The sequence below is a fragment of the Strongylocentrotus purpuratus genome, unplaced genomic scaffold, assembly GCF_000002235.5.
Source record: "Strongylocentrotus purpuratus isolate Spur 01 unplaced genomic scaffold, Spur_5.0 spur5_scaffold_18, whole genome shotgun sequence".
NCBI classification, from domain to species: domain Eukaryota; kingdom Metazoa; phylum Echinodermata; class Echinoidea; order Camarodonta; family Strongylocentrotidae; genus Strongylocentrotus; species Strongylocentrotus purpuratus.
The window spans coordinates 31,205,959-31,220,683 of record NW_022145603.1 but is presented as its reverse complement, the minus strand read 5'-3'; the positions used below and the strand labels follow the sequence as shown (position 1 = coordinate 31,220,683).

General features: G+C 37.4%; 1 protein-coding gene across 1 annotated transcript in view; it reads right to left on the bottom strand.

The window, feature by feature from the left end:
* Positions 1-9,815: 9,815 nt before the first annotated feature.
* The window catches only part of LOC590987 (protein arginine N-methyltransferase 1), a 15,596-nt gene continuing 10,686 nt past the window's right edge, over positions 9,816-14,725 (bottom strand). The window contains exons 7-10 of the mRNA XM_030989702.1: positions 14,158-14,273; positions 13,292-13,442; positions 11,863-11,984; positions 9,816-10,493 (exon numbers count right to left, since the gene is read on the bottom strand). Coding sequence (XP_030845562.1) covers positions 10,410-10,493; positions 11,863-11,984; positions 13,292-13,442; positions 14,158-14,273 — 473 coding nt within the window. The 3' untranslated portion in view covers positions 9,816-10,409. The remainder of the gene's footprint in view (positions 10,494-11,862; positions 11,985-13,291; positions 13,443-14,157; positions 14,274-14,725) is intronic.

Sequence of the window (14,725 nt, the reverse complement as noted above, 5' to 3'; positions counted from 1 at the left end):
AAGTTACGATCTGGAAGAAAATAACGATAGGTAGGCCTACACTAAGTAATGAAACATAGCATTTGTAATGTCCACACTTATACAGAAACACATTTATGGACAATTTTCAGCTGAAAAGCGCAGCTTAACAACAAGAAAAAGATATAGTCAATCTGAATAGACCACATTGTTTTATTTTCGAACCTACCTGGTAAGATTTGTTTCGCATGAGTAATGACTGGATTACAAAATTATAGCAGCAGTAGTAGTATGAGAAGGAGTTAAAGTAGAAGTAATAGTAGGAGTAACTAGTTAGTAGTTGTAGTAGTCGTAGTAGTAGTAGTTATTTTTCCGTGCTCACATTGCTGTTTGGATGGTTGATATTGAAGGCTGCCCAAGCCCCCTGGAGGGCATTTATCCCAATTGAACAACTTTAGATCTCCCTTTCCTGCAGGTAATTCCTACAAATTCTAGATGGAATCCAGTCATGGGCTTTCAAGAAGAAGTAGAAAACGTGCAATTAATGGCAATGAGGAACTTTGGGAGGGGTACGTTACTGCAGTATGCATACCCCATTTGAACAACCTTAGATCTCTCTTGCCTAAGGATGATTCCTACCAAGTTTGGTGAAAATCTAGCCATGCTGGGTTTTTTTTTAACAAGGTAAAAATGTCAATCAGAGGTTTTTTTTTCTTACTATGGAGGGTGGGGGAGGGGTGCTACTCCCCGTAGGGGGCTCGCAAGAAGGGACCTAACTCCCACCCCCTTAGCACCGGGGACATAGCCTTTATACAAACAGTAGGACAATTTAAGGGTGCTGCTCCCAAGTACCGTGCAGGGACAGGACAGGTACATGTATGATGTTAGGTCTTCTTCACATAAAAATGATTCCTACAATGTGGCCAGAATCCATACCAACATTTTTGTACAAAATCATATCTACACTTCATGATCTATCAGAATATGATTTAATAAATGACGGTAACCAAGCATTTTGAAGAGATAAATAATGTATTCAAATGGAACATTTTCTACTATGTTTTGACAGTTTTCAAGATTCACGCGTGCACATATTTTAAAGCTTGCCGAGCTCGCACTGATGTTTGCATGGGGCATATACCCCATTTGAAGTACTTTAGATGCAGGTAATTTTTACAAATTTTTGATGGAATCCAGCCATGGGCTTTCAAGAAGAAGTAGAAAACGTGCAATGAGGAACTTTGTGGAGGGGTGTGCTGCCCTTGAAGGTGCATACCCTTGTTGAAGAACACATTTATTTTCAAAATTGACCTCCATGACTTTTGACATTAGACCCTATACTTACCCCTAAAATATAATTAGGTTGCCTTTACATGGTGATACAAACTATAATCATGTTTAGTATAGTATAGTATTTATTTTACGTTTTAAAAACAAACATGTAATATAAGTATATACAGGCACGACACTGCTGGTCTTCCATGGGGTCCAGAAATCATATACCTAAATAAATTGAAGATCATACCTCAAGTGGCTCATGCGATATCGTTATAACAAATATTAACCTGTAATTACAGAGATATATTACCAGAGATATATTACCAGATTGTTTTTCTATCATAAGACAAACAGTCACCAAGTTTGAAATTTATACCTCAAGTGATGCTTGAGATATCGGGATAAAAATAATAATATCCAGTTCTTGTACAGCGCTTATCACATTATATAACGTCCTTATGCACTTCCAAAGAGTTTTGCAAAACATTTCAATAGCTTTAGCTCTGACAGCCGGTATCAGCGTACAGTGCATTTCCGGAAGCTCAGGGGTTTTAGGCATTTTATCCGACGGTCAGATGAGCAATTTTTGACACCTCATTTTTTTCTGACAAAGGCAGGTCACTGTTCTCTTTTTAGGAATTTGCCATTTTCCAACAAACGCATAAAAAGTATAATTTACTAAAGATTGAGGAAAAATCTGTATTTTTGGGGCGGGGGAGGGGGAGGCAAAGGCCTTTTGGCCCCCGAGCTACTGATATCCCTCTTCTTTTCTTTTCTTCTTCCTCTTTATTCCTTCCCTTTATCTCCTCTTTTCCCCTTTTTCCCCTTTCCTTCCTTCTCTCTTATTTTTTGATGGGGTGGGGGTGTAACAGCTGGGAGGCAAGGCCCTTTCGCCCCCCCCCCCCGTTCTCCTTCTTTTTCCCCTTTTTCTTTCTTCTTCCTCTTCTTTCTTTCTTTCTCTTTCTCTCCTCTTTCCCTTTCCCTCCTTTTCCTTCTCTCTCTCTCTCTCTCTCTCTCTCTCTTTTTGCGGATCCAGGGGGGGGGGGGGGCAAAGTCCGCTCGCCCCACTGGATTCGCGCCTGACAGGAGGCATTGTTTGCACACCAAATACGATATAGATGTAACATGTATGGTATATAATTGATTTGTAACCCCTTGCGTCGCATAGACAATTTGCATAACGGCTCCGTTCAAAGTTCACCTGCAAGCGACACATCTTTGCTCATATACATACCACTGAAGAGGCGGGGTATCGATCTGCCACATGATGCATCGTTACCGGGCTTTTTATAATTAATTGTTAATTCTTCTTCTTCTTCTTCTTCTTCTAATTTTCATATTTATTACTTTTACTATCATCATTATATCATCAGGCTATTGTTATTATTCGTCATCATTATCATCTGTTGCCCACAAGTTGAAACAATAACCCCTTTTTCATAAAATGATTGTTTTTTTTTTTGTTTTTTTTTTATATTAGTATGTTATGACAAGTGTTATCTTAAAATTGTACATGTATTTGTATTGTGCACGGACCTACGTAAGAACAGCCTTTGGCTGAAGCGGGTGCCGTGCCAAAATACATTGAACTGAACTGAACTGAAGACTTATTCTTGATGATATAGATAGGCCTATAATAAAGAATTTCTGCTCCAAACTTTATCAATCTCTATGACTCAAATCTGGTGGCTGATGTGGGCTGGGGATTAAAGATAAGGTTGAGTTATGGTAAAGATAGAACATAAATTCTCACAGAATCCAAAAAAACTTACACTGAATGTTCAAGATTACATATAAATGACATATTATGCCAAACGATTTTGGCAGAAAATGTATAGGGGCCAAACCTACATATTATATATATTTTTCTAAATGCTTTGTTATTATTTTCGGGTATTTTTCAACCCTTATTCATTTAGCAGAAAGTAAATTAAGATGAATATACATTTTCACTTCATTGGAAAAGGCTTTTTCTTTGATCAGACACAAACACAATTAGCACTTAGAGACTTCGGTGGTAAGTGCTTTTTAAGCACCGTTTTTTTAATTTTTTTATTATATAACGTACGTTAAAATTGTATCTGAAATGGGCAGATCCATAATCAGATATTCAGCCCCGCCCCCCCCCCTCCCCCATTCCATAACAGAGACAAAAAAACTCGAGCATAAAATAACAATAAAGCAACACATAAAGAGACTTTGCTGTACATACAATCTTTATAACAATCCAATATCGAAAAATCGAACAAACATTACAGAGAATCCTTTATTCCCCCAGCGCGCAGCTACATTACTTATTGGTATTGGCATATATACTGGTTGATATACTCACCTTATATTCTGACGTACGTGAACATTGCTATACCAAAATCAAACGTAGAAGTGAAGTACATTTTGTTTATCATTGACCTATTTGGTTGAATACATGCAATACGAAACACTCATCGTCAACGCCAATGTCAAATGTTGGCATGTATCAAATGAAATGGTACATAATTATGTATAAACTGGTACATGTATTATAATGCCAATTGGCTGTAAAATACAAGACCGCTAAATTCACGTCAACGTGGTATTCCCCGCGTATAATGTCACGCCCTTACAAACTTGACTCTATATCTGGTGTGTTTGCGTGCACACCAAACGCGATATGAGTAATCTCTATGGTATATTACTATTATTAATTTGTACCCCCCGCGTCGCAAAGCCAATTTTCATAACGGCTCAGAGGCAGTGGGAGATCGATGCCAAGTCGCTACTGTGGGATTTCTATTATTATTATTAATTTGATTCATCATTATTATTAATATGATTATTATCATTGCTCTTATGATTATAATCGTATATTATAATCATTCTTTTTATTATGATGAGAATGAGTGGGCTAGTGTATACGCGTGTGTCTGTGTGTATATGGTTGTGAATGATATGGATAGACGGGAGAGAAATATATATGCTAGTGTGCATGACCGGACTGTGGGGGTGAACGTGCTATTTATTTAGTAACTGGTAGAGATGCAGTAGGAAAGAAGGGTGTGCAGGGGCAGATCTAGCTTTTTGCCAAAGGGGGGGGGGGGGGGGGGGGGGGGTAACCAAATTTGTTTCCAAAAAATTGTGCCGTTTTACTGTTTTACTTCTTACTTTTTTCTCACTTGGCCGCCCAATGGGGGGATTAAACCGCCGAAACACCACCCTCGACGCTATTCATAAAACGAAAAGGGGTCACCATTCGTAAAGGCATGATGACCGTTATTCATAAGGATCGCTATTCGTAATTGAGATTGAGGGTCATTACTCGTGAGGACCGCTATTTATAATACAAAATCAGGGTCGCTATTCATAAACATGAAGAAAGGGCGCTATTCATAATTTACATTGGGGTTCACTGCTCATAAAGACCGCTATTCAATACGAAATGAGGGTCACTAGTAATCATACGAGAAGAGGGTTTCGTATCGAAAAGCGGTCTTTATGAGTAGTGAACCCCAATATAAATCATGAATAGCGCCCTTTCTTCATGTTTATAAATGAAGAGTTTCATTCCAAAAGGAGCTAAATCCACTTTGGGTACTTCTGAGTAAATCACCTTTTTTTATTTCTCCATTTTCCCTTTAGCCATGGACCTTAGTGTTGTTATATATTTTAAAGGTATCACCCTGGACCAATAATATATGATAAGAAAAAATCTACCAGTTTTCCCTGATTTTTACTAAATTTTTAGAATTTTTGTTTTCGTGGATTTAGCTCCTTTTGGAATGAAACATGATATTGTACCTGGAAAATTTCATATTTTCTCAATTAAGTCACTGAAATGTATTCAAATTTAGTAGCAAACCTTTCCTTTTAAATAATAATAGTGAAATCGCAACTAAAAACACCTTTTGAAAAGAAAGTAAACAACATATCACATTTTCATTCCAAAAGGAGCTAAATCCGTTTCATTCCAAAAGGAGCTAAATCCATGTTCCATTCCAAAAGGAGCTAAATTTACAAAATCTAAAAATTTAGTAAAAATCACAAATAACTGGTAGATTTTTTTTTTCTTATCATATATTATTGGTCCAGGGCGACACCTTTAACATATATAACAACATGAAGGTACATAACTAAAGGGAAAGTGGAGAAATAAAAAAGGTGATTTCCTCAGAATTACCCAAAGTGGATTTAGCTCCTTTTGGAATGAAACCGATTTGGATTTAGCTCCTTTTGGAATGAAACATGATATTGTACCTAATTTTTTTCATACTTCCTGGTGAAATTTTCGAATGTGATATAGTGCATTTTGTCCCCATGTAGGATAACATTATTTTAAGACAAATAACTCCATTTTGATAAAATATGGATTTAGCTCCTTTTGGAATCAAGCTCTTCAAATAGCGACCCCGATTATGCATTATAAATAGCAGTCCTTACGAGTAATTATGTCAATTATGTCAATTCCATAAGAAGAAGATCAGAAGAAGAAGAAGAAGAAGAAGAAGAAGAAGAAGAAGAAGAAGAAGAAGAAGAAGAAGAAGAAGAAGAAGAAAAAGAGGAGGAGGAGGAGGAAGAAGAAGAAGAAGAAGAAGAAGAAGAAGAAGAAGATGATGAACTTTGTATTTTCATTGTGTTCTTGTATGAGTGTTTATTTGCTTTGATTGTTTTTTTGTTTTTTTTGGAAATGAAATAAATAAACGATTGACTAAAGGTGAAGGGGGTTTTCGTGAAAAAAATCCCTCCGTAAGATAGATTTTGTGACAAAATCAATTATCACAATCATCATCACCATCACAATCATCACCATCATCATCATAATTAGCATCATCATCACAACACAATCATCATCATCAAAAGAACCATGGGGTGTTATTTAAGAAAAAAAAGGGGGGAGAGGGAAATAAAACTATCGGTATAATTTTTATATTAATTATGATTCAATTGCTTTGCAAAGCAAAACTTAATTTCAATTCTTTGTTATGACAATAATAATGTTTTTGCGATTATGTAAATTTGATTTGTAGTATTGTATCTTTGAATGTAACCATGTATACATAATCAAGAAATACTCTGAGGCAAAGAGAACAAAACAACAACAAAAACACTTATTATCGCAATCATCACCATCACAATTATTATCAACATCACCATAACAATTGTTATCACCATCACAATCATCACCATCACAATTATCATCATGATCATCATCACCATCACACTATTATCAATCATCATCACCATCACAATCATCATCATCATCATCACCACCATCACAATCATCACCATCCGATCATCACAATTATCATCATCCTCACTACCATCACAAGCCATGTTGATACACCCACTCAATCACTTTCACGCCCCTAAATTCCAACATCCACTTTACTCAACAAAGAAAAAAAAAAGGTCCCAGGCGGGTAAGAAATGACAAACTTGAAGCAGGATTTGGAGTAACGTACAAATGAATTTAAATACCATCTATACAGTAATGCTTTACAAAAGAAATCTTCCAGGTATGCTGCTACGGGCATAAATACACCATTAGAAGCCATGTCTGAGAGAAGGAATAGCATACAGGAAGCTACATACATATTCACACAAGATTTTGAACCGTTCACATATCATCATGTCTTCCTATCTTCCCCCAAATATCACTTCACATATGAATTCAAATCTATGGCAAGCTGCTACCGAAATGCATTCAAATCACAATTCTAATGCTTGCCAGAGGCTTGCCCAACATAGCAACTAATACAGGCAACCTGCAGAGTGAATGTTGACATACAATTACTTGGGGAATGCTATACAAAAATAATAATAATTTGTCATTTATCTGTCAGGTTTATGGAATACAATTGTAAAATGATCTATTCCGAATTTTGTAGCGTGTTTATAATACCACAGATTCTTGCAAAATTGAATGCACTCATTCTGAAGTTATTATTACATTTCTCTCATTTTGTTTAATTTTTTTTTTGACAAAGCTTAGATTCAAATGCTCGTAGTTACTTACATTGTGTGTTAAGCAGGTGTGCTGTTTCTAATGTACAAATAGATTCTATTGGTGGGACCATCATGTTAAAAAGCTATTCATAGTATTGATAATGACATGGAAATTAATGAGCAATAGGTCATTCTCGTAATACAATCAAATTTAATGCAACAATCTATGTTAAGTGCATTGTTACAAATCATTTCATTCACCTGTTACGAATAATTTTATTTCTAAAGTTAGAATACGAATTGCATACATTCTGTGTTGTTAGGTAGGACTAACATTATAGCTAGTCTTACCCAACATTAAATAATGTTTGCAATTCACATTCCGACTATTGAAATACAACTATTCGTAATGGGTGGAATTAATTAATTTGTATCATTTTTCAAAAACTATCATATTGTTTCATTCACATGTACCATATGTTTGACCCTGTGCTTTATACTTTTTCCATAATTTCCAGTGAATTCTATTTAAAATATCAGTATCCAAAATAAAAACTCTGGCTCCTTGGCTCCTTCCCTCCTGCCCCCCCCCCCCCTCCCTCCCCACCCCTTGGGTTGGTATAAACATGCACACAACAGCTATAAAAACAATTGCTTGTGGTATTTTATATCCTGGCCCGGCGTGTATAATTAATTACCTTTGACCTTCCATGTGTTACAGGACCCATGTGAAGAAGAAAATAGATAGCCGCTTTGGATGGTTAGCAGCTTGATATTTATATACGCATAAAACCCAACAAAGTCTTTTCTTTTCCAAAGGAGGGGGGGGGGGGGGTATCAATGGATATGATCTCTCCAGGCATTTTTCTTCTAGCACACTATGTAAATGTATTAAGAGGCAGAAAATGACCGATTAAAAATGTATACACTGTTCTCGCTTCCTCCAACTGCACCCATTTTTATATTCCACTTGATATTTGTGTACATCTCCAATCCAGGGGCCCTCAGCACAAGGCTTAGCAACTAAATGTATAATCAATTGATTGATTGTACAATCGATTGCTAACTTATTGTTGTGTCACTGGGCCCTCATGTGACATTGATCTGCTATAAAAATAAAAAATAAAATTTCATTTTTATGACAAAAAGGCATTATCAGATTTTGCCAACCTTTACATTCAGCTTTCAGGGAGGTTTCTATCGAATGCATACAGCATGATAGGAATAATCTTTCAAAAAATCAGGGAGGCATTACAATTTGTGTGGAGTGACGGATTCAAAATGTTAAGACTTCAGGTAGACTCCCTGAAAATCAGCGAGGGTTTGCATCTCTGCATTATCAGGGCGTGGTAAACATCAAGACTATGGGAACATAATATTCTATGGATTAACACTTCATCAAAAGTATAATTACACTTCCCATACAGTGCTACAAAGCAGAGTCAAGAAACATGAATTTACATGAATGGGACTGTAACTAAATCTTCTGAAAGGCCGAGTCAAGAAACATGAATTTACATAAATGGGACTGTTACTAAATCTTCTGAAAGGCTATATGCTTTCAAGAGTGTAAATACTGAGAGAATTGATTACAATAAAAAAATTGGTTGACCTACAAATATTATCAGCTGACGCTCAATCTCGTGATGTGGTGTACCGCTGCATTTTTTTAACGACATAAACATGTTTCACAATCCTGTGTCTTATAACACACAGATTGTGAGTACAGTTAACAATTAAATTATATCCTTCCCAAGTTTTGATATATTTTTGTATGCGAAAAAATTATTTTTCATTCATGTTTTTTTGAGAATGTGAAATATAAAGGCTTAATAATTATAATAAAAACGGTGCTTATGTCTTTAAGTGCTATACATCTAAAAGTATTCAACAAAGGCCCTCATTCAACCAGTCCGCCTTTCATTCTTGAGTTATGGGGAACACAGTAAACGTCAAATTTCATCAAAATCTAAAGGGGTATGAGTAATTTAGTTGTTAACTGTAAATGAGACCTATATCCTAATATAACAGGTTACAATCAATCTCGACTGATAAAGCACACAGTAGAAATATAAAATATCCCATTAAGGGCAGGGAGGCGCGATGGCTCAGTAGCAGAGCAGAGGTACGGGGTTCAAAACCAAGTCGATGTGCTAGTGCCTTCGGTAAGACAGACAGGCGTTAATCCTCATTACCAAGTCCCTAAAGAGAGAACTTGAAGCCAGCGGCCCCCTGGTTGCTTACTTACAAGCATACACATGCCATCTTAAAGGGGGTGTAATCTGACAAATACAGGGGAATGCATCTACGTCTTCTTTTCAAACAACTGCATGTAAACGAATGGACTTGATTGACTTGGTCGTGTCGTTCGAAGTCGTATTATTCCCGATTGGCTCCGAGTCAGGCCACAGGAAAGACACATAGTCTAGTCAGTCTACACCCCCTTTAACTGTTAATTAAAAGAAAGCCTTAATGAAAGCCTAATCTTGTCATCTAACTTTGATTGTCACTATCTAATAGTTGTATGGCTTACGGTGAAATACACAATATTTAAATGAGAGTTATTGGATACAAATTACAATACTAGTAATGCAGAAATATCTCTCTGAATAATGTACAAGTTCCTTCAAAGTTTACATGAATTTGTCTAACAATGTGCCAAGACTCTGATAATCTTTAATGCAGTGCTCCACATTCACTTTTTTAAATTAAATTTTGGGAGTCTGGACTTAGATTTTGGGTGCCCATGTGTCCTGGATGTCTGCTGATGCTGAACCCTGTTGACGTAAATTGCGAAGATATCTGTGGGGAGTGTGGTTTGGAATAGTCAATCATTTTTGTGACTTCAAGCCAACTGTGTCCAACTTAATTACACTCCATTATTATTTCTGTTGAAGAGATTCTCAAAAAACAAGCGAGAAGTCATAGTTCCATTGACAACATCACAATTTCTTCAATTAATGCATGATAAAAGATGCAGAACCAGTAAAAAGGGTGACTACCATCATATATTCCTGCTCTTCATAATTTAAAAAAGTCTTGTTTACAAATCTAGATGTTTTGTTTGGGCAGGTTTTGGTGATCACTTCTATGAAATACATTGAGAGTCCAGAATCAGAGTCCGCAATGGGTCTCCTTACACTCATTCTCTCCTCCGTGACCAGGCAAAGAATCTCTCGTTAACGAGGCTTAGCGTCCGTCATCTATCAAATGTGGTAGGCGAAGAATCTCTCGTTAACGAGGCTTGGCGTCATCTATCGCATGTGGTAGACGAAGTTGGATTTGATGTTTGACAGTTCTCCAGAATACTCCACACCGATTTCAAAGTCCAGATCACGCTGTGCGGAGAAAATACAAAATACATAGTTAGGAGAGAGCTATGGAGAAAGTCATGATTTGGAACATGTGTGGTATGAAACTGTCTGATAGAAAGAGGAAGCTCAAAGGAAAGTCGGGTCTGGAAGAAACTGTAGTAGAAGTGGTAGGGAGAGGTAGACTGATTTTTGAATGATTAAGGATGGCCATTGTCATTTCAAGAAACATTTTGCGACATGCAAACATTTAATGTAGTGTCACTTGTGATTCAGTTAATGGCAGCATGAAATCAACATTTCATGAACGCTACAAACTTTACTTTGATTTGAGTGATTTTACAAATTCCGTCACTGGGAAACAAAAGAAAGATATCATTATTATAGTTTCCCTTAATTTTAAAGGTACTATGTCCCATTTGCAGGCCAAAAAAATGAAAAAGTTAAATTCCAACTGCATTTGAAAGATAATACTAATTTAGAACTTCCCTAAAAAAGGTGGGGCTTGAAAATGTCTTCAAGTGGGAAAATAACAACTATTAGTTGTCAAATCGACTTAAGGGCTATAGAGCCTAAAAGAAATAGTCTTGATTTTCAGACAATTGTACCGAATGGTCATACGTTTTATGCTGCGCAAAGATGCAATCAGATTAATCTTGGCCATTACAAGAAGTGGGTTTTTGATGTAGACAAATGCTCATGTACCCTTTACTACTCTTTTCATGTATGTTATTACCAAAGAAGAAAAAAGCCAGTCAGTCACTCAATAGTGTCTGACAGTGAAGTCTAGCAAGTAAATGGGTTTCCTTGCATAATTGAATATGAGGACACTCCTAACGTTTAAATTTCACAGATAGGACATACATGACATATTCATAATTCCTGCAAAGTTCTACAGCATTTGAGGTTGGCTGCAAAAGGGACATAGTACCTTTAAAGACCGTCAATACTACTGGGCCAGAAGGGATTAGACCACACAGCGAGGTCACTGACAGGTGGCTATCTCATTAACTCAGCTCTCAACTAACATAAGAAAAAGAGGATCATGGGGGACCAACAGGCACCGATTGGGGAAGTTTTCTATATAGAGGGAGCAAGTAGCTACAAGTAGGACAGTGGGGCTTTAAGAACAGCTGGGAAACCTAAAGCCCCGTTCATACATGCTACAGTAATCAGCATGTTTTTCCTATTTTGGTCAAAGACATACAGCATTATATGATTCACATTTCAGTATCATATTACATGCAGTTCAATTAAGACTCGTATGCACCTGCAGTTGCCATTCATTCACATCTTTAAGAACCATGTGTTTTTTTATGACAGGGTTTTTTGCGGCGGTGGTTTACCACAGCGTATCTGAACGTGCCTTATCAGGGAATGAGAGTGAATTACTTACGTTGTTCTTTTCGTTGGGTTTCATCTTAAATGTTCCGTAGAGCTCTTCTCCTCTCTTAGCTGTGATGTAGTCATCCAAGTAGAACACAGTCTGTTTCCAGTGTGTGTAGTGTGAGTCAGGGGCTGCCAAACAGATGAAACAAAGATTAGAATAACATATTATATACCTCACTTAAGAAATCCAGCCATCTGATTGGTCGATATTGCAGTTGTGATTTTAGCCATTCCCGTAAAGAAAAAAAATGCTAAAACCTTTTAATAGTCCAAGAGTAAAATCCCGGCCAAATTCCAGTTACCAGGAAAATAATGAAATCTTGCATCGATACCCATTGGTTTACGTGTTAAAATGTTCTTTGAGCGAGTGCGGACATCATACAGTGCTTTTGTCTGCGATTCCCAGCTGATCCAAAATTTCAGCAATTTTTCGGGCGGTGAGAAACAGACAGTTTATGAGATTTTCCGTGATATTTTAACTAATCTTTACTCGATAAAAGGATAGGGTAAGAATTCTTGGTAGATTTTTGTTTGAATTTGGCATATAAAAGGGATATCGACTGCTTTAATACTCGGGGTGATAGCAGCGGAGCCAAATTTCCCTTGAGCGTATAAAAACGGCCAGTCCTCTCGCACCAGTCGATATCTCTATAATATTGATTTACTTTGAGAAGGGTGTGAGATTATATCGCCTGACTGTAATCTAACAGATTCAAATGAGGAGTGTTATGGTCATACCGAAGGCAAAATAGTACAGTGGAGTCTTGTTATAACGAGGTCCTTAGAACCAAGGAAATTACCTTGTTATATCAGAAATCTTGTTACATCACAGTTAAAGAGAGCTGGGAACCGCAAAATCACCTTGTTATAACAGATACCTCTTTCTATCAGAGCTCCTTGTAATGAAGTTCCATTGTATCATACCAACCCAATTAATAAGCCAGTAAATGCAAATATTAGTTATTCACCTTTTATTATTGTAAACATCACTTACATATTGCAGCAGTACCCAGGTGTGGAAAAAGCATCCTCGTCTTTGAGTGATGAATAATCATCAAGATTGATAATAATATTCCGTCTTACTCTTTATATAGTGCTTAATACATGGACAAGTGTCTACGCGCTTTACAGATATATCATTACCCGGTCATCGGATTCGAGCTCGCCCGCACACGATGTGTGCACATTCTCCACTCCTTGGGGAGTATCCAAGCCATATTTTCTTTGTCAACATGACAACAGTAAACTTTCCTGATGTCGACACACTGTTGACATGAACCATACCAATACAACTTTTGAGTTTGAACTTTGAATGACTTTCCAATGTATCATTTAATACACAAATTATCTGTCTTGAAAAAAAGGGTACTCATGCCTTCCCCCCTCCCCCCTCCCCTTCCCTGCCCCCTTCTCCTACAAAGCCTTGGTGAACTTACAGGTTGAGAAGCCAGTCCGCTTGTGACACATTGTGAAGTCAATGTTGAAGTATGTGACTAAGGCCTGGATGTAGTCGTTTCTGTTGACCATCAGCTGGAAGGGAGCTTGAAACGTCAGATCTTCAACCTTCACGGTATACATGCTGATCTCCTGTTATGGATGAATGACGTAAGATTGGAATATTTAAATGAAAATAACAAGAATGAAAACAGAAAGGAGGGGGGAGTATGAGAGAGGAGGAAGGATGAGGGAGGAGGAGGTACTGGAAGGAGAGAAGAAGGAGAAGGAAGGGGAAAAAGGAAGAGGAGGAACCATCAGCTGGAACGGAGCCTAGGACTTCAAATATTCAACCTTTACGGTATACATGCTGATCTCCTGTTATGCCAAGCAATGCAAGTTAATCAAAATAACAAGAAGATAAAATAACAAGAATAACAAGTTAATCAAAATAACAAGAATGAAAAGAAAGAAGATAAGGAGGAGGAGGAGAAGGAGGAAAAGGTGGAGGGGGAGGAAGAGGAGGGGGAGGACAAAGAGGGGGAGGAAGAGGAGGGGGAGGAGAAAGAAGAGAGAATGAGAAGGAGAAAGAAGAGAGAAGGAGCAAGAAGAGCAGGAGAAAGAGAAGGGTGAGGAGAATAAGGTGATAGCAAAGAAGAAAATGATTAATTTGGGAGAGGTGGAGTAGGAGATGCAAAAGGATGAGAGTAGAGAAGAAGGAGAAGGAGGAGATGGAGAGAGGAGATGGAGGAGAGGAGATGGAGGAAAGAAGAGGGAGGGGGGAGGATAAAGAAGCGAGAACGGAAGAGGAGCAAGAGGAGAAGGAGGTGGCATAGAAGAAGAATTGAGAGATGCAAAAGAAGCTTACCTTTATGAGACAAGAGTTTGTGACGAGCTGTTTATGATCCACGACATCCACCAGAGGTTCTGAGATAGCTATGTCACGGATACAGCTCATATCAAATCCATATACGTTATCCCACCCTACACAAAGACAAAGACAACAGTGAAAAGATTAAAGATATTTGAACTAAATATTGCTTTCCCAATCAAAAATACTGTGCGAGTTCTGGGACTCGTTTCACAAAGCCTTTTTGCAGTGACAAATGACAAAAATCAGTGATAAATATGCTGATACCCAATCAGAAGCAAGGATTTCTGTAGCTTATAACAAAGTAAGGCTGTGCACAACAGTGTAATGAGGTACCTGAGTATACTCCCAGGCTCACAAGGGAATACTCGAATATTCGGACGCCATGTTTTTTTTATTATTTTTTTGAATTTTTTTGATTTTTTTTGAATTTTTTTGATTTTTTGATTTTTTTGATTTTTTTTTTGATTTTTTTGCCACTACCATACCACTCGGCAGTTTCTCAGGTCCCTCAGGTCCCTCGCTGAAAACGCATGCGATTTTACTTTGAGTTGCAGTTGAAGGC